Source organism: Lathamus discolor, chromosome Z, assembly GCF_037157495.1.
Source record: "Lathamus discolor isolate bLatDis1 chromosome Z, bLatDis1.hap1, whole genome shotgun sequence".
Lineage (NCBI taxonomy): Eukaryota > Metazoa > Chordata > Aves > Psittaciformes > Psittacidae > Lathamus > Lathamus discolor.
Window position 1 is genome coordinate 110,357,319 of NC_088909.1, and position 25,287 is coordinate 110,382,605.

The 25,287-nt window shown below is 43.2% G+C and overlaps 1 protein-coding gene across 1 annotated transcript; it reads right to left on the reverse strand.

The window, feature by feature from the left end:
- Positions 1–1,153: 1,153 nt before the first annotated feature.
- Positions 1,154–18,759, reverse strand: CFAP53 (cilia and flagella associated protein 53). The gene is made up of 8 exons (XM_065662163.1): positions 18,686–18,759; positions 17,216–17,445; positions 14,802–14,975; positions 8,664–8,967; positions 5,080–5,295; positions 3,803–4,019; positions 3,204–3,306; positions 1,154–1,696 (listed from the first exon to the last, which is right to left on the reverse strand). The coding sequence occupies exons 1-8, from the start codon at positions 18,743–18,745 to the stop codon at positions 1,480–1,482; spliced, it is 1,521 nt and encodes a 506-aa protein (XP_065518235.1). The 5' UTR covers positions 18,746–18,759; the 3' UTR covers positions 1,154–1,479.
- Positions 18,760–25,287: the final 6,528 nt, after the last annotated feature.

Genomic DNA, 25,287 nt, shown 5'->3' on the forward strand with positions numbered 1-25,287 from the left:
TGTGTTGCTCTGCTAAGATCACTGATATCATTTCAGATTAATATATCTCTTCCTGTCCTTTTGCAAACAGATGCACATCTTTCTCTGCAAACAGTGTTCGTCAACTTGTTGGTGCTTTAAACCATGAAACTGAGGTGACTGTGCAGGCAGTTTATTCCTGATTCATTCCAAGACCTCCTAAACTCCAATCCCAGCCATTTATCAGCTTCCCCATGCATCCATTCATGCTCCCACAAAACAAAACTCACAAGAGTCCTTGTACTTGCCAACAGGGAGCCAAACACTGGGAAGGGAAGATAGGGAGAGGAAAAGGGTGGAAAGGCAGGGGGTGCAGGAAAGATGGTAGAATCTGAAAAGCTGGAGAGAAGCATCTGCAGGTAACTAGCAGCAAGGACTCAACTGGAAAAATGCAAGAAAGCAGCTAAAACATTTCTGGGTGCCACACAGTCTATGAACAAGAAAGAATATGAGGCTGTAAATGGATTCTTCACTTCCTTCCTCTGAAAAGGACAGCGGGAAAACTAATGAAATACACAACAGGGAGCTGTTTGCAGGCAATGCCCTGAGAGAAGCTGAATTGCTCCCACCTCTCCTTTGGCATAAAGGGCAATTTTGTCCATTGACAGGGGGAGATAAGTGACCTGTGGAAGCTGTCCCTCCTCCCCATTGCCAAAACCTTTCCAAAAGGTTCCTGTTGACATCTGACCATTTTTTGTGTTGCTTTGTCTTAAAATGTTGCTGGTGCTCTGCAATCTCATTCTGTGTGTTCAGACCACAGCACTGGCAGCAATCCAGAGGCAGTCCAAAGAGGCAGAGTTGCTGTCAAAATTATAAATAATAACCCTTTTTGCAAGAAAATGATAACTTCAGTCCTGCACAATTAATTCTGTCCAAGCAGATGTCTCACAGGCTAGCTTTGTGACTCCAATATTCCACAGATCATTCTAGGGCTATCATAACACGTGCAAAGCAGTATCAGCTCTTTACTGCCCAATTCATAGTAAAATAGATTCATAGTTTTGTGTTTAACAAGGGAAATGAAGATGAATCTTCAGGTAATTTCTGTCTAAATACAAAAAAAGACTTTGAAAATATTTGCAGTTTGAAAGGCACTTTAATGAAAGTTTGCTAAAACTCATACAAGTTTTCTTTGTGTAGATTTTAAAGGATGCCTACATACCATTTGTGCCATAATCCATTATTATACTGCAGAGAACATACAGTAGTCTCATATTAAAAAGTCACACACTTTGATCTGGATTAGTCATTTTGTAAAAGTCCACATGGAAAAAAAATACCTTTAAAATACTTGTTTCTTGTACAAGTAAAATACTCTTTCTTGTATATTCCAGTTAAATATTTTGAGCATCACAGTGGAGAGGGGTATACTAACTCAAGTCAGTTATAAATTTCTTTAGAAAATGTTTTTAAAGGCAACTGAGGGAGCTAAAATACCACACTGGGTTATCTTCTTTAGAGTTAAGACATTAGTTTTCTTCTGAAAGGGTGGGTTTTTGATACTTTCTCACGAGGTATTGATAGAATGTCCTGTACCTTTTCTCGGTAAGCTCTCTCTGCTTCTAGGCTTGATTCATAATCTTGTTGCTTCTCTTCCTTCTCAGCATCACGGGCCTGTTGTTGATAGGCTATTTGAGCCCTGAGTTGCTCTTGGTATTCTTTTGCTTCTTTTACTTTTCTGTAAAAGATATATGAATAGCTTATTTATGAAGTGTGGGTAAAAACCCCCAAAATAACATAATTTATTATTATAGCTATTAGCACTCAACCTTGGACTAAAGAACTGCTTTTAGGTGTTAAGAATAACTACCATTCTATTAACCAAATGCTACATACTAACCTTAGGGCCTTTAGAGTATTAACTGCATTCTGTAACATTTTATAAAGCAGATTGCAAAATCAGTGCTCAACAGTGCCAACAAAGAGAGCAAGAACAACTCTTTGTAACCAGCATGGCCCCTTCTCTGCCCCTCACAGCGGTGGCGAGAGGACAGAGAATGAGTGTGTCAGGTCTCTGTCCTTTCCTAGCTGAGGCTTGCATACCCCACCTCCACGCCCTAATTCTGAAGACAACAAGTTACTGACAAAGGGAAGGCAAGGTGCAGGCTCCTGCTGCGCTGTTGTACTGATATTCTAGGAAATGGCTGTCAGAAGAAATCATTCTTCCTTTCCACCTCAAGACTCACAGATTACTTTCACTATTCTCTGAAGAAGCAGTGGAAGTCTACCTACTTGTTCAGGCACTTCTGAAGCACGAGTCAGACAGACTCACACAGTCACTTAAAATACCAACAGTCTAGTCCAGACTTGTGCACTAACACAACACAGCTGAACCACAAACCCTTAGTGACACCTCTGAATAACACCTTCGCTAAGTGAAGCATATCCAAAACGAAGCCCAGCTTGCTTCCTCCAGAAGGGTGAGGTTCCTGCTGCAGCCAGGAGATTGTTACCAATAACACCATCAGAGAACACAACAGATACTGTCTATAGAAGAAGATACTGTTACCTCCTGCGGACAAGTATGGAGACAGGGCAGGAGTGCAAAATGGAAATTGAGAAAGTGGAAGGAGGCCCGGCGCCCTAGGCTTTGCATGACACCCAGAGGAACATTTCAGCTATTGCATGTAACTACATTCTCACTCTGAGGAGCTGCAAGGGAAAGAGAACCCCGTGTAGCCGGGTTTCCTGCAGTAGTCTGTTATTTGGGTGGCTGCCTATATGATTGTTTTAAGGGATGCATGTGGATGGAGTTTAGCAATACGCCCGAACACACTAGTTCTCCTAGGTAAGTAATGAACTAACCCTTCATTAACCCTCCTCCCCAAATTCTGCCACTCATAGTAACAGCTCAGAGTATGAGGGGATGTTTTTAATAACCATGATTGATGCAAGTCACATGATGTTCCCAAAAGACCAAAATAAGGATATGTAATAAAACACCATTATTTATGTGATGAGATTGGAATTAGTGATTTAATAACAACTGCAGTTTAACAGAGCTGCTGTTGAGCAGTTTGGAGCTAACAGGCTGCACACTGCCAGAGACTCTCTGAACAGAATAAAGCCCACCCAGTGCTCTTAAAATTATATGAAAATAAGAATTATACTTTCCACGAGCTTAAAACATTGATCGGCAACGGAATGAACTGCTGGCATAGAAAAAAGAAAAAAAAAAAAAAAACCTTGCATATTTTTCTTCTTCTGTATGCTGGAGTTTGGTGATTGCTTCAGCTAGTAACTTCTTCTCCTGAGCGAGTTCTTCCCGCTTCTTTACATTTTTCTGCACTGCAAAAAAAAAAACCAAAACAAAACCTTTTAAAGATAACAGCTCTGCTAAGCTTGAAGGGACAGCGAGGCTGTGTTCAAGCCAAGTAGCCTTAATAGCAAGCCTGAATTCTGTTGCTTCTGAAGAAGCACACAAAACAATGGCAAGTGTATTCTCAGCTTAGTTTTTCACCCACTCGGAATAGGAAAGATTTCACATTAAGAACTTAATAATAATATAATTAATAATAATGACTGCTTGATCATGCAATCTTTACTTTACTAGGCTTTGCTGTGGTGACAGCAATGGGACATTAGTGCAGGGACTGTCTGTAGGAGTGAAGTTTCAGAAGCAGATTCAGACACAGTAGCATTGCTGTCCAGTCAACCATACACCCTGTGCATGCTGGGCCAGATGGTCTTCCCAAAAGCAGTGTGCTGTACTCCCTCTGCCTTTGCCAAGACTCATATTCATGTGGCAGGTTTGGTGCCCAGACAGTGAGCTGTTACTACTTACGCTTCTCCTCAATCTGCAGTTGTCTTGTATTCAGGACATCATTCAGGAGCTGCTTTCTAGCCTCCTTTTCTAGTCGCAATTGCTCAGCCTTTTTGTCCCAAATCTTTGCTATCTCCTCATCAACAATCTTGTTCATTTCTTTTTGTCGCTGGTTCTCCTCCTCCAGCTGTTGAGCCAGGTGTGCCAGGTAAATCTTCTGCTCCTTTAACAGCTCTTGCTGCAAACACAGAGACATAGCAGAGCTTTCAAAACATGAAGAGAAGTGGGGTTTGCAGCCAGTGTGGGAACTGGGAGCTCCATTCCAAACCCTGCCATGGGAAAGAGCCATACAAAATCTTCTTCCCAGCCAGTCAGCAGCGCTTGGACAATAGCATAAGAGCAGAACAAAACCAAGTTACCCCTGCCCCTACAGAAGCTCAGCTGCCTACAACACTGACATTTCACAAACTTCCCACAGCTACTTCACCTTTACCTGCATTAGAAGTCTTGGGGTCCAGTAAGTATAATAATAAATATCACCTCCTCTAATTTTGTGCCAAGGTCTTACAGTGAGTTTATACAATTTTCTCATATAAACTCACATGAGCTTCTAAATAACTTGAGCAGAGTAACGAATGCAGCTCTGGGCTCTGGCTTAAAGTTACCTTAAAAGCTATTTTCACCCTGAATCTGGACAATCTACTTGTTTTAAATTTAGGAAGTGACAGTCATGTCCATCAATTCACAGCATCTCCAAGATATTTAACATGAGGTTTTGCATCTATAGATGCAGCTATCTATATCCATGCTATATCTGCATCTTGGCTTATCCAGCTAAGACTTAAAATAATTCCTTAGCATTAATGAATTAGAAGTTGTAAATACTTAACAAATCAGGTCCATGAAACAAAAAATATATTTCTAACCTCCATTATATCCATGTAGTGCACAGATGAAAAATCTCAGGTGATTTATACACCATGAAATTGGCATAAGGACAAGAGTCCAGGATTTCTTAAGAGCTCCCTTCTTTCACCTAGCTTGGTATCCTTGCTCATTGCAAAGCATGCTTTAAATTACTCACTGTGGTTTTAATAGATAATGGGTTTCTTCAGAGACGTAGAGCAGTGGCAGGAGGAGAGGCAACAAGCTATGCAAGAAAAGAATCAACTTGTTCAGAGAAAAGGGCTTGTCTCTGATCTCATTTATACTGTGTAGTATAAAGCTCTAAGGGCCACAAAATTAGTCTAGATGAGGTACTCCCCCACAACTTCACAACAAACACCTCTAGGCCTTACTTTTCTTCTTGCTTTCTCAATGTTCTCCTGGGGGTCCTGAAGAGCTTTTTCTAAGATCTTCATCTCTAAGGCAAGTTCAACTTGTTTTTCTTCATTAAGACGATTCTTCCTGTCTTGTGCTGCACTGAGCAACATATCCCTGTATTCCCTCTGTTTCTGCAGTTTCTCCATCTGAAGTTGTTCATTTTCTAGTTTAAGCATTTGCTGCTCTTCTTCCTACAATGGTAAAAATAGCCAGCTTGTAAAATCATTGCATAACTTCAAAATAAAGTGACGGCTAGAATTAGTTTAATTGGAACATTGGACAGCAAAGATAAATATTTAAAGCCTTTCTTGCTGACTTTAGAGAATCAGTGTGATCCATTGCACCTGTTAAAGCATGAACATTTCAGCATATCATCTACTAGAATTCAGGATTTTTACATTTAATTATCACATGTAATTCAATATCAAAACACTGAAATGCCTGATGTCCTCCAAGTATTTCAAAGGGTAGACAGAATTGTCTCTTCAGAGAAATCAGTAGCGTTGCAGCATTTATAATCTATGCCCAAGTCGTCAAATGCAGCCATAGCCATTAACCAGTAACAGAGCCCTCCTGTTTCTGCATGTATTACCTGTGTCATGTCTGTGCTGGATGTCCAGAGCACAGAACTAGTGAATGTAAAGTTGTATAAAGTAAATAATTGGATCTTTATATTTTGATGGGCAGTGACTGAATTTCCATGGTTTCAAACCATTCCATTTTATATTGGAAAGAAGAGAAAAAATGGACAGTAGAGCTGAGTTCTGAAAAATCAAACAGTGAAAACCAGGAAACATATTCAAGATCAAACAGTTCTATTCAAGAATATTTAGAAAAAATAAGTAAATAAAAATTAATCCCAGAGAATCATCAATAAACTAACTTAGCATAATTCCTGAACAGCCTGCATTTGAGTAAGTTTACAAGCACAACTGCGCTTAAACATAGTCATAAAACAGCGTGTGACCATCATTAACTTGTCTACAGGCCTCAGAAGCAATGTGTCAGCTGTCTTGAAGGTACAGTTTTTTGTTAGCCTGATTTTAAATTAAATATCTCTTTTGTAATATGAACAATTCTTCTGAAATGCATTAGCAGGTTTGTCTAATCTTCCCCATACAGAAGTACAAGCTGCACTTCTTAAGGAACAGAACTTCCTATGCTAGACATAAAGCACTCACTGATTTTTCCAGCGCTTCAAAGCCAGAGCTGACTTTGCTATCTGCCTGAGTGGTCAAATTCAGAAGCTGGTAAAACACCTTTGGAATTCAGTATTTATTATTTGAGCCACAGGATAAGTAAACAAAAAAATTTCGAACAGTAAACTAAAAAGAAAGTGGAAATAGTTAACAGTCCAGTGGGCAAGCTGCCACATGTTGTAGACTGAATTCTGACACCAGTGAAGCTGTGTGAGAGTGTCCAAGGATGGAAGCTGTGGTAGTTATTCTAGGAAGGTATAAGCGGTGGGGTAATGCAACACTGCAAGTGTACACAGAAATTGTTACCAACCATCCATCTGTAAGCTAGGACCAAAGTGCTACGGCAGAAAGCCATGTAGCACTTGCGAGACTACAGCCAGAATAATGTGATTTCAATCACCTTCTCAGGAAATCATAATTCTTTAACAGAGAGAAAAGAATGAGCGGCAGGAAGATGGCTAATGTCACTAGTGTAGCTAATGCAAAATTGCTGTCTCTGTTTTGCCATCCAGACTGAGGCATTCTGATGCACACATGGCATTTCGTGGCAAAGGCGCAAGTTTTAATTTACTAAATAATCTATTTCCAGCAACAACCAGAAGAAACCATTACACATCGAGACACTTAGTTGTCCTTGGTGTGTCCTTCATCCATATGAAACCCCTGACCATTAGAGGCTATCAACTCTGCACTGAGAAACTTGTAATGGGGCCATCTGCCATATCCCTCTTCTGCTGATAAAGGATTATATCCCATTTTCAATACAGAAACTCTCCTTTATGGACCCCTTGAAGAAAGCTTTTTTTCAGACACTACACCACTTCACCAGAAATTTATGTCCTTGACAGAGCCCAAGGCAGCTGTCTTCAGGGGAAGCTACAGAATCTTCTACTCTAGTCGCATTTTTCTGAAAAGGCCAGTTAAGTAGAAGAGTTCTTTGCCTGGGAGGTTTGGCAGTGCCTTAAAAGTTGTTACAAGAAGACAATTTCATTCTGCATGTTTTTGAATAAGTGAAACATTACAAGTCTAGCTTGAAATAAGGACTCTACTGTTTTACAGCCAGGATTTTCAGAGCATAGAGTCATTATTTTTAAAACTCAGTGGAGTATTTAAAAGATTGCCAACATCAGCTTCCAGTGCCTAACACAGTACCCTGAGTGATTATTCAATTGCTACATGTAAATAGCTGCAAAATGAAGACTGAGTCTGAAATAAACAGTCTCAGTTCACAAAGTCAACAAGAATACTGTGAACCAGTGACCCCACCAAATTCAGCCCAACTACAGCAAGCCTACACTGGGGGGGAGAGGAAAAAAGAAAGGGTAGTGGTCATTTTGGCCAAGGTAGTCAAATGCTTCTCATATTGTGATGCCCAACAGCAGCCAACACTAGCAGGTGAGAGAGCCTGGGCACTGCTTGCTAATTTGTTTCTAAAAAAAGGATGTAGATTCTGAAATTCAGTCAGCTGCACCATAAGCAGTCAGGATTTTTCATATAAACGTGTCTCCTCATGTATGTATCAGGGTCCTGAGTTCATCAACAGGCTCTACAACCTCTCTTCAGGGTTTATCTACCTGTGCTTGCAGCCAGCCCCGACGTGAGCCTTGGATCAGAGAGCTGCGAAAGACTGGTGTGAGAAAGGGCTAAGAGAAGTCGCTTCAAGCTGCAGTTAGGTTCTGCCTCTTGCCCTTGGTGCCTACAAGAACTCTGCTGCAGGTATGCCTATGCCTGTGGTTGATCCTGATCTAGACCTGCCAACTTGACTTGCCAAGCAGTCTGGACTTTTATATGTCAGCAGTTACTGTCAGCAGACTTCCTCTGCTCCATTCCTTTGGGTACTGTGGGACTCTTGACAAGGAGGACAGTGTACTTGCCTGCCCTACTGTCAACTTCAGCTCCTGGCTCCACTTCCCTTCTGGGAGCAGCACACTCTTGGTGTTTTCTCCCAGTGCATTTACCATGATCACTGAACATACGTATCATGGTCTGAGATCTTGTGTTGGGTGCTACAGCTGGTACACAAGACTCACGAGCTAGCCCACAAGAAAGCGGAAATCAGAAAACTGCAAAGATGTGGGGCAAAAGGTTAAAAACATTTCAGTTTCCCACAGAGGCTCTGAAAGCCTTTGAATGTCAAAATCCTGTACGATACTAAGCTTCAAAAGATGTATTTCTCTCTGTAAACAGGAATGCATTTGCCACAGCTCTGGAAAAGAGGCTTAGCATAATAGGGCAGTCCCAGATACTAATGGAATCAGTGAAGGTACAAATAAGGTACGGATTAATCTGAATGTCTACTAAGCCTATCATTAGGAGGGCCTCAGACACAACCCTGAATTGAGAATGATAACAGTAATTACCAGCAGTCGAGTCTCTTCCTCCTTCAGCCGCTTTGCCTCTTCTTTGTGAGCCCTGAGCACCACTACATGGGCATTGAGCGCATTCAGAGTTTCCCGATTCTGTTCTGCTACTTTCTGCATCTTCACCGCCTCCTGTTTTTCCTTTGCTAACATATCCTCTTTCAAAAGCTCTTCAAGCATCTGCTCTTCCTTCTTCTGCTGCTTTTCCAACTCCTCCTTCATTGCTACCTGGGCCAGCTGGTCTTCAAACACTTGCTTCTGATGCTTCTTCATCCACAGTGTACGAAGCTCTTCAGATTGTTCTCTGAAAGGCAACATAGAAGTTAAAAAAACCCCAAAAGTCTCAAAGTAATAAGCAAGTCTGGAGGTGTGATGGATAGAGGTTTCCAGCTCATAATACTCAAAGGACCATGGCTCAGGATACCAAACTGTACACCTGGTCTGACACTGACTCCTTGTGAGACCTAAGGAATCACAGAGAGCCTGATGTGATGGAGATTTTGACATGAATGAGTTGAAGAGCAGGTCCTATATCTGCATTTGTAAAATATATATATATATATATACATGCACAATATATTCATACATTTTATACACAATGTGTATTTTATACAATATATATATATCATTGGAACATGCAATGTGTGGGGTTTGTATATTTCTTATAACATATAAACCACATGCACACTGCACTTGTTCAACGTGTAGGTTGCTCTTTATTCAAATGAAGACTTAGAATATCTTTATTAGTCACTTGAAAGCTCATTCATATTCAGGAAATACTTTGAGCACGGAAATTTAGGTTCAACAGGAACCACTAGAAATTTATTAATTTTTTTAATGAAGTTTTGTGGGATAACTCAGAAAAGTTGCAATGGAAGTCGGGAGAAGCTAGAAAGTCAAACAACTAATGCTGCTTTCAATTTTCGCTTACTCACTGCAACTGAGCTGCTTATAAACAGGTATTTGTCCCCAGCTGATTATAGATTCTGCCTTTATTTTTGCAAACAAAATAACCATATATAACTATATAACTATAACCAGGATACAAATTTTCACAAAATCAAAATGGGAAACTGGCAAACAATGGTGAAGATCTAGAAGTGTTCAGGATCTACGAGCTCTAAGGATGTGTGACAGACAAATGTGAATGCTGTGAAGTAAAAAGATATCTCAATTTTATGCTGAATGAAACCATCTTCTACAGGTTACTACAATCCTAATTAGGAATTTGTAGCAAATATAGTAAGACACCATTGATTGACTCTCAAACCACTGCATGACAGCAGCAGTTACCTGTACAATGTGAAATACTATTACTTTGCACAGCACCTAGCTGACAGTCCTGCATAGCAAAAATATTTAATAGTCACCAAAGAATTATCTCACAGAACTCAGTCTCCACACTGGGATAGTTACAGGTGATTTGAGTAACTACAGCAACGACACAAAATCTGAATCCCATTGACTAAGGTGTTATTTTTTTTTTATACTTAAAAACAAAATTAAGTTTGCCAGCACTAAAAGCAGGTATTTGGTCGTTTGCTTTTTCATGTTCTGTAGCCCTGCTAAGGACCTGTCTTTGCAAAGTCTTCACTTTTTTAAATGATTCTAAAGTCCAGTATAGCTGCTGTCTTCATCTAAACCCACATTTATATTGCCTGATGTGGGGTTTAGGTACAGAGTTAATAGAAGCATTATTCCCTCTGGGGCATGGGTTCATACCTCCATGGAGGCCGCAGAAACAATTCAGATTTGGCCTCTCCCAAAGGTCAACTGCTATATCCACTGGCAATGAGTCAAACAGGGAAAATACAGCAAACCAGCATGTGACTGTAACTCATTTCTGCCCTAGAACTCATAAGATTATGCTCCGAAATTATGGCTTCTTCACCTGACACTGCTCCTTTGTCACCTCTTGCTCACCTTCTGTTAACAAGCACAGGATGAGCACAAACACCAGCATGAGGTGAGTTAGCTGAGGCAAACACCAGCATGTAAATAATTATTTGTTGGCTTACGAGATCTTCCAAAGCTTTACCAATAAAACTTCGTGCTAAGACACCCTACTAAAAAATACTTATGGCTTATAAAATGCAAAAAGCATTTCCCCAAATAGCTCTCCTCTGGTTCAGAACCGGTTGAACAAGCTGCTGACAGACAGAAAAAGTGACAGTGCTGAAAGCCAAACTGACCCTGTTCTCATTGCCACAACAACAGTCAAACTTAGAGTGGAGCACTGCAAAATAGGAACTAACTGTGGAGGGGAAAGGTGGCTACACCTTGCTGTCCCTTTTTGCTGTAGCAGTGAGGTACAGCCAAAGAACACAATCCATGACCTGTAATTTCATGCAGAAGCAGAGGTCTCACCGCATTTTTTTCCTGTCATCATTCACTGTTTGCTGCCTCACATTTCAGCTGTAAGCTTCTGAGGCCAAGAGCATCCCTCTCTTCATCCTCTACATGTAAATCACCTAACGCCATGGAGCCTGTGGTGGAAGGTGCTAGGCACTATACACAAACAATAAAAGGTACAGCAGTGCCATGAAAACAAAATTCTCATTTTGCTTGATATCCAGAAGGTATTTCTAACCTCCTAACTAGAAGGAAACAACAGCAATCTGTCAAGTTCCCTTTCATCAACACCAAGTTGCTGTGAGATAAAGCCTGCCACACTTGGTACTTTGCCCCACCCCCAACCCTAGGATATTCCACATACTGTAACCAAATGCTGGTTCTTTCCCTAGAGTCAGGCTTGTATCATCTAAAGGAGAAACTGCCCCTGGAGTGAGGAACCACCCTTAGCATAGCTGGAGAAGGGTGAAGAAATGCAGTAACAAAGGAGCAGGCTCCGGTGCAGGCTAGTGAAAAGGAATGGTTTGCCTCTTGTACAGGACAGGAACCTTCTGAATATTGGCTGTCCCAGCAATGAAAGCAGAGAGCAGCACAGAGATGTGCAGGCTGTAAGCAATGGCACACTCAAAGAGGTGTCCCCATTCTTCAAGCAGACCAACAAACATACTACATTATTGCCAGTTTTCTTACATTTTAGCACTGGGGTCTATCTTCCAACTCCTGGGCAGGAGCTAGTGGTGATTAAAGACTACAATACTAATTAGTATTCATGAAAAATGTGTTTCTCCAATATTGTGAAGGAAACATGCCACTATTAAGTTTTGAAATCTTACACCATTAGAAATAACTGTATTACCTTAACATAACGGGTTCAAAGTTCTCTCAGCAGTAAAGGAATAAAGAATTACTTATTCTTTTTCGTGACTATAAACTAATCTGATTTTTAATTGAATTCTCAGAAAGGAAGAGAAGTTAAATAAAAGTTCAGCAAGGTTAGAATTTTAATATAAAATAACCCTATAATTGCTTGATTTCATCAAAATAATTCCTTTAAAGCAGCTTTTACAGCAACCCATAAACATCTGCTCCCCCAGATGGCTGGTTTTCTTCCTCACTTTGCTGTCCTAAGCTTCTTAACATTAAAATGTATGTAGCTACTTCCCAAAGACAGAAACTGCACTTATTCCACACCACTCGCAGTTATTTATTCATTTTATGGCTGCAATACAAAGTTGCTGTGATAACAGCATCTCTGTATGGATGTTTGATGTTATCACAATAAAAAGGATGTGTTTTATGCAAATTTCAAGACACTGCAATTTTCTTTAAAGATACCAATGCTGAACATGCCCTTGGGCTAAAACTGGCCGAGTATCTCTTCATACAAGTTGTAGCCTTTCATGAAAATTAATTCCAGTGTGACTCAAGTAGTCCAAGGACTATGCCCTCTATGACCTCACCACAAAGGACTCTTCCTGGCTAACGTAACCACTGAGAAGCTGTTAGATCTATTACCCTCGGGCTACAGCTCCAAACCCAGCCCACACAGCTGATAAAAGAGCATCCTTTTAGTATTCTGAAATAATGTATTGGAATGCTGTACACTTCAGGTGCTCCCATACCTCAGCCTGAGAATCTATACTGCAAAAGAGTGCGGTGACTTTCTTAAAGTTAAAAGAAATAAAGAAGTCTGTATTAGGTTTCAGAAAGATATTCCAAATAGTTGTAAATTCACAGGCAAAGAGAAACAGAAAATCATGTGTACATCCACCTGCTATTGAAATCATCTCCTTGGGCTCCTCTGGCTGTGCCCTAGAGCAAACGTTTTCAAAGCAGGGTGCGTAAGATAATCCACTGGGGTGCAGGAAGAAAATATGTTTTGTAACATTAATAAGTAGCATTAAAATTAAAATAGTGTTTACTTCTTCTTTACCTTGCCCTCTTTAAATTTCTATTTTTGCATACATTTTATAATGTATATAATATACTACTATAATACAAGTACATAATTTATAAATAAGTAAATATATTATGCATATGTATTTATAGCAGCCTTCCAATACCTAAAGTGGGCCTACAAGAAAGCTGGACTTTTGACAAGGGCCTGTAGAGGAAGGACAAGGGGGAATGGCCTTAAGCTGACAGAGGGGAGACTGAGAGAGCTGACTGGGAAAGGCAGAAGAATGATGGGAATGATCCCATGAGACTGAGTCAGTCATGTATCAGCAGGGTTGTCCTGAGAGAAAAGAGGACCTGAGACATCAAGGCAGGTAACTGCAGTATGAAAGTCCAAGTGTGTTAGCAGCAGATTATGAGATTCACCGGTGGGATTCAGTTTGCAATTACAATACCTAAAATCAGGCATCTACATATCAGCTAAATTCTAATCAATGGGAATCTACCCAACCACTGCAGTTAATACTAGCCAGGGTGCAGTTCAACTGACAGACCACTATATGGCTAATTCAGTATAGCATTAGGTTCCTTTAACTGTCCTGATCGCAATGAAAATTCACTGAGCAGAACAGGATTTCATATTCACAATGACTATAAAGACAGCAACACTTAGACACCTACCTTTAGGTGTCTAAATCAGAAGCTGCATCATGCCTCCTCAGCATGTAAGACAAGCTACAGGTACAAAATAAAAGGCAGTCCAGCAGCGTCTCCTCAAAACAATTTTAAAAGTGAATTTCAACTACTGCATGATGGATATGAACTAGAAGTTGTCAGTTGTGAGGGCCATATTTTAAAGCCAGCATGTGAATTTAGACGTGCACACACTGTCTTAACACCTGCCTCAGTCAATAAACTCCACACTTAAGAAACAGACATCTACATGTGAAATCAGTTAATTAGAGCTCATGCACAAGTGAATGCAAGTGTTGATTTTTACCCCTGCACACTGAGAAGCAGGTGTTCTGGATTCCCATGGTGGGAGAGTAGCAAGAGACACTTCAAATGATTACAATTAAAATCCATTAATATTATTTTCATCCCTTCCTCAGAAAATCAGATTTCCAAGAACTGAACAATTCAGATTTCACGCCAGGGGCTCAGAGCCTGATATACACCTGTAAATCTTGATGACTTTGGAAGATGTTGACAAGCTCAGCATCCAGGAACTTCAGGTTGCATTTAAACTTTACCTTTGGCTGGAACTCTTGAATATGCAGTAAATAAAAACACTGTCTTATTGGACAATCTTCACTTCTCAAGGATTTTCAATGTAGCTTAGGAAGCATCATTTAGGCCAAATTAATCTCCCATAAATGCTTTTCACTCCAATAGTATAAAGCTGAAATAGAGCTATAATGCCAAAATAAGGAATGACAAAAACAGCTGACTTGGCAGGTGACAGTGCAGGGATGCTCACACAGGACTCAGTGTTTCACAGTACACTTGGAAGAATGTTTTCCTAGTATCTCAACACTTAAATAATGGGGATAGTGAAGATCTCTGTACCTGTTGCCTTCACTCTACTAATTAAACTTTTTTCTCATATATTTTACTGAGCATTACAGCATTGCAAATTTGGTCCCTGGACCACAGAAAGTCAAAACCAGGCTATACTCTGCTCCACTGCATGCAATGGAGCTGAGGCCTTACAACTTCTGGCAAAGCTCATACACTTTTATCCAAACCACTTGAATCTTTTTTGGTTTTATCATTTCACTCACATTCATCTTATCTTACTCAGTTTACTATTGTCACCTTCTTAAATGGCTTCTTTACATTTTCTTCAGGCAAATTCTCTTTTATAAGATATTTTTATGGTGATACCTGAATTGCTGCTCTCGTTTTTCAGCCACCAGCTGTTGTCTTTCTTCTTCTCTCTTCTCTTTCAGTAATTTTGCTCGCTCCTTCATCTTTGCTTGTTTCTCCTGTGCCGTTTCCTCAAGTGCCTCCATTTCAGCGCAATACCTACATTCCTCTGCTTCCAGAAGCTCACAAAGCCTGTAATAAAAATGTTCAAAGAAAAGCTAAAACAATCCTTCTGTTGAGTAAGTTTGAGTTTGTTAATGAGCACAAAATAGGCGCTAGGCTCCTTTCAACATTTCTTGGAAATGCCAAAGAAGGGAACATCAAATTTTAACTCGGGGATCATTCCTGTTGTGCCCATGGAGGGAATCTTACAGCACAGTATGAGCTCTTCTGCCCTGGCGCAATGTAAGTTCCTGATCTCACAAACCCATTTCCGATGCTACTTTACAACTTCAATCCCCCATTAAACAAATACTACATTTGTCACCAGATGAAATTAATTTCTTCTTGTACTAGTGTTATCCTTCAGCATAATTCCTCCCTGGTATTTACCACCCTTCTCTACACATCTGTAACTGTATCTTCCCTTAAACTACCTCCTATTATTTAAGCATCACTCCATAAACCACTTCACTCTGAAAGAACTTTGATGAAAAAAATATATCAAATCAGCAATTTTTAAACATGCTGCCATTTACCTCTCTATTTGTCCTAGCAGAAAGAAAGGTGGAGGAATTCAGGAATCCAGAAATTCACTAATTTGAGCCTGAATGCCCCAGTGTTTTCCAGGAAATCACTTCCACTTTTATGCAATGGTGTGCCCCTGCTACTACATGAGCAATAGTGCTCTAGGACCTGAACTGCCACTGCCAGTTATAGTAGCAAAGCCAAAGACTAACCAATTTTGGAAACTGAATTACAAAGTCCTAATTATACACCAAGCTGGGTCTCCATGCAAAGACAACATGGGGATATTGAGTAGCTAAATAAGAACAAATCCCATGAAGTTCAACAGCACCTGGAGAGGAGTAACTCAATGAATTGGTATGCACTGCAGGCTAAATGGCTGAGAAGTGGCTCTGCCATAAGGGACTCGCAGGTCCTGGCAGACAAGCTGAGCAGAAGCCAGCAATGCACCCTTGCATCAAAGAAAGCCAACAGCATCTTGGTCTGCATGAGGAAAAACACTGCCAGCAGGTGAAGGGAGGCGAACCTTCCTTTCAAGACTGATCAGGCCTCACACAGATTGCTGGATTCAGTTCTGGGCTCCCCAGGACAAGAAAAATACTGACTTAGTGGAGTGAGCCCTGTGAAGGACCACTAAGATAATTAAAGGACTACAGCATCTCTCCTGAGAGGAGAACCTTCAGCCTGGAGAAAGTTCAGGGGGATTTATCGATGTATATAAACGCCTGAAGGAAAGGAATGTGGAAAAGGGTCTTCTCAGTAGTGCACACTGACAGCATAAGAGGCAACAGGCATAACCTAAAACATGCGAAATTCCATTTGAACACAAGAAAACTCAGGTTTGTTTTGGCTTGATTTTTAGCTGTGAGGGTGGTCACATACTGATACAGGTTGCCCACAGAGATGGTGAAGTCTCCATGTGTAGAGATAAACAAAACCCAAATTGACACCTGTACCAGGCAACCTGCTCTACATGACTGCCTGAGCAGGGGGTCAGACTAGATTATCTCAGGAGGTTCCTTGCAACCTGTGCAAGTAGTATGCAATTGCTACAAAGACACATCAGAGCAGGATACCTAACCAGTGACCTTCACAGCTCCAAAGTCACTTAACATGAAAAAGTAACTAAGAAATGGAATTATGTTTTTTTTCCCAAAGATCAACACAGCTCAGTTGTGTTCTTTACAAGACTGTAATATGCCTCAAATTTATTATTTCTGACTTTTGAAATTTTTATTTTTGAAACTGCCTGTAATGAAAATTACTTGTATGACCTGAACACTGACTTGATGAAGCTACAACAAAACACTGTTATACCCAGCAATTAAAGCTTCTGACAATAAAGTACTCTTTGCTCTCTTTAAAAATCAAGCAATTAAAGTGAATATACTACACCTATATACTGAATATACTACTATGAAATACTACTTTTAATTTGCATTTGGCAGACTAGGCTCTAAATGCCACCTAAACTGTACTACTTAATGTGTTTGATGTGATCTCTAGTGATTGATTCACTCATCAATAATAGTAATAGCAGCCCAATAACTACTATTTGCTGTACACTACTGCTTAGTGAACAAATAAGCACAACTCATGATTCCTGTTAAAATAACAAACATCATGCTCCAATACACAGCATAACGTACAATGCTGAGCTCTAGAATGTTCTTCCCTGTCATCGTTCCTCTATGTTAAGTTGAAAATAGTAGGGCAGGTATTGGTATTAGCTACTTGTTTGCTACCTCATTCTCCTCTCATCAATCTCGGCCAGATACTCCTGCATTGTCTCATCAACCCTTCTCTGCACAGCACTGTTCAGCCATTTTTGTTCTTTGCCTTGCTGCCACCTGTAGACCTTGCAGTACTGGTCGAACAGCTTTATTAATTTAGTATTTTCAAGGAGTTCCTTTTCTTTCTGTCGCCAGGCCAAGACAAAATTTTCATTTCTTTGTTCTTTCGGAGGCTTGGCTCTCTGCAAGAGAAAACATCCATCAGTAGTGAAAATATAATCAGTTATTACACTTTTTGTTTTGCTTTTGCTTTTTAGCTGAATTAATCACCAAGTGAGATGATGTGCGCTTGAGCCCAGAGCGCCCCCCCCCCCCCCCCCGTGTGCTGGGCTGCACCCCCAGAGCATGAGCAGCAGCTCAGGGAGGGGATCCTGCCCCTCTGCTGCGCTCTGGGGAGACCCCCCCTGCAGCCCTGGTCCAGCTCTGGGGCAGCAGCACAAGAGGGACGTGGAGCTGCTGGAGCGAGGCCAGAGGAGGCCATGGAGATGCTGCGAGGGCTGGAGCAGCTCTGCTCTGGAGCCAGGCTGAGAGAGCTGGGCTGGGGCAGCCTGGAGAAGAGAAGGCTCCTGAAGGGGAGACCTGAGAGCAGCTCCAGTGCCTAAAGGGGCTGCAGGGAACCTGGAGAGGGGCCTGGGACAAGGGCCTGTAGGGACAGGCCAAGGGGAATGGCTTGAACCTGCCCGAGGGGAGACTGAGCTGAGCTCTTAGGCAGAAGCTCTTCCCTGTGAGGGTGCTGAGGCGCTGGCACAGGGTGCCCAGAGAAGCTGTGGCTGCCCCATCCCTGGCAGTGCTCAAGGCCAGGTTGGACACAGGGGCTTGGAGCAAGCTGCTCCAGTGGAAGGGGTCCCTGCCCGGGGCAGGGGTTGGAGCTGGATGAGCTTTAAGCTCCCTTCCAGCCCAAACCTGTCTGGGGTTCTATGATACATAACACCAAATGATGAGAATTTGGGGTTATAAGGGTAAACCCCGAGAGGACTGCCTTAAATAGCACAACACCTGTACAAGAGCATGAAATGGCTTCAGGTGCCCGCACTTCTTTGTCTGCTGCGGTACAGCTTTATTCTTGCCCTATACATGCAATGTATGGGGGATGTTTATAGTGTGCTTTACATACACCAAACAAGCGTCTTCACCACACGTCACCTCCAGCCATCTCCCTCCAGCCACATCTCCCCAGAGCCCTCTCACACACAGCCGCACCCCACGGCGAACACAGGAGACCTGTATATCCCCGAAGGAGAGACTTCGCCCCACACGGGTGCAGCCGGGAAGGCTCCTTCAGGAACCCCCAAAGCCTGCAGCCCTCACGACACCCCTCTCCCAGCTCCCCTCACGGGGCCCGGCACCGGGTTGAGGCTCCCATAGCCCCCCCTCCACCGGCGGAGGGGAGGAGGCTGTCCCCATCCCGGCTCGGTCCCTCACCACCGCTACGGAGTGCGGGCCGGGCCCGGCCACTTCCCGGCACCGCCGCTGCGCCGCCATGGCCGCCCGGCCGCCTCATCCGTTGCTATAGCGATGCGCGGCGGCGGATGTGGCGTCATGATGCAGCCCGCATGGAGGGGTGAGGGGGCAGTGATGGCGGCGTGAGGTGAGCGGTAGCCCCGCGGGTCAGCTGTGTGGTGCCGCAGGTCTGCAGCCTCTGGCAGGGCCCCCCACAAGGTCCTTGTCTCTAAACTGTAGGGATATGGGTTTAATGAGTGGGCTGATCGATGGTCGGACAATCGCATGCAGCTCAATGTCTGGATGCACAAGTGACAAATGGTGTCCCTCAGGGGTCTGTACTGGGACCAGTGCTGTTTAGTATCTTCATCGGCAACACAGTGCGATTGAGTGCACTGTCACAAGCGTGCAGATGACACACCCGAGGGAAGGGATCGGATACAGAGGGCCCTGGACAGGTTGGAGAAGTGGAACCATGTGAACTTCATGAGGTTCAATGAGGCCAAGCACAGGGTCCACCCTGTGAAATACGAGCTCACTCCTCTAATCGAGATAACAGGGTTTTATTGAGGGACAGAGTAAATAAAGCAAAAGCAACAGTGCTGGGCACGTGACTGTAGCCAGAGGCGCACTGATTAGCATTTGTTACAGGTTTATATACTTTCACTATTGTATTAGTCATATACATATTCATAATTCTTGTGTATAGGCAGGGAATATTATAACTAGCTCCAGGAACTTATTATCATAAGTCTCTTGGCGCCTGTGCACTGCTCTCCGCTGACTGTGGGCAGGGGTCTTGAGGATGAAGTAAGCAGTCTTCCTCATGTCAGCAGGGGTCTTCAAGATGAAGTAAGTAGTCTTCCTCGCGGTGTACTTTTCACCTTTGGCACGGTTGGATGCCCAGTAATCACAAATTAGCTGAAACCAGCCATGTCTGTAATTCTTCTGAGGGCTGGCAAAGATTTAGAACAGGGCAAAATTATTGCAGGATGGGCAGACAAGGAGTATCCCAAGCTAGCAGATGTTTGGGAGGCTTTGTCTCTAAACTAACTGATAAGTAGAAGGATGGTGTGAAATCATTATTCATGTTTAGTGGGGCCACTAAATCCCACAGACTTACAACAGAAACATTTGTTATCTTCGACCTAAGTTAGGCTAAAAGTACTTTAACCCTATGTTTTCCAGGCACTAGCTTTTCTTATATCAAGCCACCCCCCCACCCCCCCCACCCCCACCCTTTTCTTTTAGCTTTACAAATGATTTTGCTATATGACTCCGTTTTGCTCAGGAGTTATGGCCATTTTCAACTTGCTTAATCCTGTATCTTTAGCGAGCTTTGCGAACTCATACAGTTATATCCACATAGCAGCACCTATGATTTACGAAAGCCAATACATTTATGTGTTTATCACAACCCCCTGGGTTGGGCAGCCCCAAGTATCAAGACAGGCTGGGGGATGGAGGGATGGAGAGTAGCCCTGAGGAGAAGGACTTGGGGTGCTGGGTGAGAAGCTCCCCATGACCTGGCTTCAGTGAGCACCTGAACCCAGAACCCCGCCATGTGCTGGGCTGCACCCTTGCAGCGTGAGCAGCAGCTCAGGGAGGGGATCCTGCCCCTCTGCTGCACTCTGGGGAGACCCCCCCTGCAGCCCTAATCCAGCTCTGGGGCAATAGCACAATGATCAGAGGGGTGAAGCTCATCTGCTGTGAGAAAAGGCTGAGACAGCTGGGCTTGTTCGGCCTGGAGGAAGAAGATTCGGGGAGACCTTATTGTGGCTTTTCAGTTCTTAAAAGGGACCTATTAAGAAGGATGGGGAGAGACTTTTTAGCAGGGCCTGTTGTGATAGAACAAGCAGTGATGATTTTAAACTAAGAGAGGGGACATTCATGCTGGATATGAGAAAAAATTCTTCACAATGAGGGTGGTAAAACACTGGCACAGGTTACCCAGAGAGGTGGCAGCTGCAGCATCCCTGGAGACATTCAGGGCTGGATGTGGCTCTGGGGTACCTGATCTAGTGGAAGGTGTCCCTGCTCACTGCAGGGGGGATTGGACTGGATGAGCTTTTGATGGTCCCTTACAACCTGAACCATTCTATGAGTCTACGATCCAGAGGGTGACAGAGCCCGGGCCCTGGAGCCCTTCGGAGCAAAGTGCCTGGCTGGGAAGTGCTAAGGACATCTAGTGAGGGGAGAGCTTGCACAGATGGGTACAAGAGTGAGAAAGTTTTGCATTAATATGTGCATAAACCAAAGAATGAGTTTCATGGCAAGAATGGGCTCCCTGTGCCTGTGGGTTGGTGGTAGCTGTGTGAGCCCCACAGTATCAGCTCCTGGTTAGGGAGGGCAGTCACCTTAGAGGCCTCCTGTGGTCCGTGTCCTGCTGATGGACGGGCACTGGAGCTGCCTGGGATAGAGGAAAATGGGAATTAAAACAGTGACTGTGGATCAGAGATTGCTTCAAGTTAATTGCCCACAAAGAAGGAAAAAGCTGTTCCTCTGTCTGCCAAGAACTTCTCTTTCTTGCAGAAAATGAGGACTTGGCTGATAACAAGTTGGAAAAATTATCAAAGGACGACGGGTCAGTGTTTAAAGCTGACTGTAAAGCTTGTTCTCATCCAACTGAAATATGCAATGCAGTTACTTCAGGTAGCGGTCACAGGATCCTTGCACAATCAGACAAAGTGCTGTGTTACACAGCATGTATACACTGTGTTTCACACACATATATTATGCCAACACAGGAGTGCTTGAACTGGAATCTATTTCAGTGGAGACTTACGCTATCATTCTACTGTGACTTAGTCTTTGAGATGTTTAGGAGATGTAAACAACTTCACACCAGGGAACTGTGGACTCTCCCCTGAAAACTCATATTTAAGAGCTGGGAGGGATGAATTTCTTGGTATGTTACAATTTTGCCTAAGATTTTATGAAGTCACGAGAAAACTGTTGACTCCTTGGAAATAGAGTAATACAGCAGCTAGGGATGACTTGAAAATCCCGTGGCAAATGGAAAGCATAAAACTTGTAGTACAACAAAGCAGCAGGGGAGCTAGAAAGAATAATTCCCCTTGCCGTGTGTGCTGCCTGGTGGGGTGATAAAATAATACATTATTTACGGAGGAAATACTGTGCAAACCTTTTTGAGCAAAGGATTTGCCTGTCAAGTAAGTAAGAAATCCAAAGACAAAGAAACACTTTTGCATGGGATATGCAGATGTAATTGAGACCAGCAGTGCTGGGGCTTCAGTCTAGATATGGAGGGCATGGGAAACTCACAGCAGTGACAAATAATTGCAGATGGTTTCCTACTCTGTCCTCTGGAAAATCAAAATTGCTGAAAAGGTGATAACACCCTAGTGAATGTTGTTGCTGGATGTGAAAGCAAAACATCAGCACCTGCTCTTTTGTGGGGTGAGGTGTTTTGACTTAAATCACTGCTATGCAAGGATACTGGTGGATAAGAAGTGGTTTTCAAGGCCCAGATTTAAATAAAACAGTGAGCTGATTATCTGAGGAAAAACTAAAAGGGAGTGTTTCAGGATGTGCTTCTGTGAATATTGATAGTTCTTCTAGCACGTATTTGTCACAGTTTGCTGCAGAAAACAATTACTGTCACTCTAAGCTATATTATTAACCATTTCTTTTCTCCAAAAAGGCTTATAATATGGGACAAAATCAAATCAGTTCAAATTTTGTGCTATGGCAGATACTAATGCTGCTCATGAGAAAGTCCAGACAGATATGGGAGAAATGACATTGTCCATCATATTTGAAAAATCATGGCAGTCAGGTGAAGTTCCCGATGACTGGGAAAAGGGAAATATAACCCCCATTTTCGAGAAGGGGAAAATGGAAGACCTGGGGAATTACAGACCAGTCAGTCTCACCTCTGTACCTCACAAACTCCTGGAGCACATTCTCCTGGAAGGCATGCTAAGGCACATGAAAAACAACAAGGTGCTTGGTGACAGCCAGCATGGCTTCACTAAGGGGAAATCCTGCCTGACCAATTTGGTGGCCTTCTGTAACGGGGCTATGGAACTCATGGACAGGAGCAGAGCACCTGACGTCATCTACCTGGACATGTGCAAAGAGATCAAAACAGTCCCACAAAGGGGACAGCCGTATGAAGATAGGCTGAGAAAATTAGGGCTGTTCAGGCTGGAGAAGAGAAGGCTGCGTGGAGACCTCATAGCAGCCTTCCAGTATCTGAAGGGGGGCTATAGGAATGCTGGGGAGGGACTCTTCATTAGGGACTGTAGTGATAGAACAAGGGGTAACTTGCTATTTACCCTGTAAATTCCTTTTAATGCTCTAGCTTTGTTACTCTGGATTTAACTGAGCAGCCTTTTAATAAGAAAGTACTATACTGGTTCACATTAACACACTAAGTGACAAAATCAACACTCTGACACTGGATGATGCTGGGAGAAACTTTGAAAACCAGCAACGGCAGCCCCACAGATTCTCAAACCAAGAAGCGCTGCTTTTTAATCTCATGGGTGGCAGTTTGGCTCCTGTGCTGCTTTTTGTTTAGGTTTGGCCGAGAAGAAAGCAGCCTATGCTGATAAACACAAATGAACACAAACCTCTCTTCTCAGCCATCATGCAAGGGCAACTCAGTAGAACAAAGAAATGCAGGTGGGGAACTGCTTTGTGAGGATCCGGCTGTTATGTCTTTGCTTTCTTTTAGCTCAACCGCAAGAAGAAGTTAATTTCTGAAACAATTTAAGATCTCCGGGCAGCTACAGCTTCTCTGGACAACCTGGGCCTCACCAGCCTCACAGTAAAGAACTTCCTAATGTCTAATTTAAATTTCCCCTCTTTCAGTTTAAAACCATTCTCTGTTGTCCTCTCACTACATGCTCTTGTCAAAAGCCCCTCACTACAGGCCCTTGTCCAAAGCCCCTCCCCAGATTTCTTTTAGGGCCCCTTTAGGCACCGGAGCTGCTCTAAGGTCTCCCCTAAAGCAGCCTTCTCTTCTGCAGGCTGAAGCAGCCCAGCTCTCTCAGCCTGTCTTCATAGGCTGGAAGTGCTCTGGGCCAGGCTGGACGGGGCTTGCAGCAACCTGCTCTAGTGGAAGGTGTCCCTGCTCCTGGCAGGGCTTTGGAACTGGATGAGCTTTAAGGTCCCTTCAACCCAAACCATTCCGGGATGATATGGTTCTTATGGTCGTATGTTGTAATTCGATTTACTGCACAGGTTTCTGGTGCAAGACAACTAACAAAGAAGTTAAAACCTAGAAGCAGTATTTGAGGGAGCGCTGTGTACAGTTCTGGTGTCCTCAGCATAAAAAGGACGTGGAGCTGTTGGAGCAAGTGCAGAGGAGGGCCCCGAGGATGGTCAGGGGCTGGAGCACGTCCTGTATGGAGGCAGGCAGGGAAAGTTGGGGCTGTTCAGGCCGGAGGAGAGAAGCTGTGCGGAGACCTCAGAGCAGTGTCTGAGGGGGGGCTATGAGGATGCTGGGGAGGGACTCTTCATTAGGGACTGTAGTGACAGGACAAGGGGTAACAGGTTAAAACTTAAACAGGGGAAGTTTAGACTGGATATAAGGAAGAAGTTCTTTACCGTTAGGGTGCTGAGGCACTGGAATGGGTGGCCCAGGGAGGTTGTGAGTGCTCCATCCCTGGCAGTGTTCAGGGGCAGGCTGGAGAAAGCCTTGGGTGGCATGGTTTAGTGTGAGGGGTCCCTGCCCATGGCAGGGGGTTTGGAACTAGGTGATCTTGAGGTCCTTTCCAACCCTAACTACTCTGTGATTCTTTGTTTTTAGGAAAATTGCTTGTGAAACAGGGCCTTTGATTCTCTTTCTCTTTCTCCCCGCCCCCCCCAACCCCCCCCCCCCCCCCCCCTTACTGATGCGTTTATGGTTTGCCCACAGAAATACAGTCCATTTTTTTCTATTTAGTGTAGGAGTTGAATAATTAGATTAATACAGGCTGAGAAATGGGAATCAGAGAACAGAATAGCTCAATGTGGTTGTGGAGACAGGACTGCTGTTGGGGTTTGTGCTCGCTGCCCTGTGCCCCTGAAGATGTGATTCCTTTCCGGTGCTAAATATGTTAAAATGCTGTGTCCTTCCATGGGTCGGCTTCAGTAACTTAATTACTGTCAATGCAACTCCTTGTTTGCTGATTCTCCTTTCTTCTTACAGGTCTGCTGAGTGCAGTCACTGCTTGGAGTGCACTGCTGCTTTAAAACGGCCCTTCTTTAACTCGTTTGTACGTTAATCTGTTTCTCAGTTCTTTAGGGGGATTGGGTCATTTTTAACGTTCGAGGGAGAGCGATGAGCTATGTTTTATTAGGGAACTGTGGAAAAGCAGCAGAGTTTTTGCTTGGTTTTAATTCGGAGAGATAAACAGCGTATCCTTAGCAATAAGCCTTTATATATGTAGGTGAGCAGAACAGAAAGGAGCTAGGGTGAACTTTATCCCTCTCCCCGAGGAAAAAGGAAAGGGGAGGATTTCAGTGTTTTGTGGGAGACGTACGAGTCCGGACGCGCTGGAAACCGGCTTCTGTTCACTGATGGCCTTGCCTGGTGTGGAACGCCGACATAAACTGAACTTTTATCGCAATCC

What these genes read in the sequence shown, in the direction of transcription:
- CFAP53 (XM_065662163.1), bottom strand. Translation starts at nt 18,745, where the DNA reads ATGGCGGCGCAGCGGCGGTGCCGGGAAGTGGCCGGGCCCGGCCCGCAC. An exon ending in GCCCGCACTCCGTAGCGGTG is followed by an intron (nt 17,446 to 18,685) that starts GTGAGGGACCGA and finishes TTTCTCTTGCAG; the next exon opens with AGAGCCAAGCCTCCGAAAGA. An exon ending in TTGAGAAAGCAAGAAGAAAA is followed by an intron (nt 4,020 to 5,079) that starts GTAAGGCCTAGA and finishes CTGTGTTTGCAG; the next exon opens with CAAGAGCTGTTAAAGGAGCA.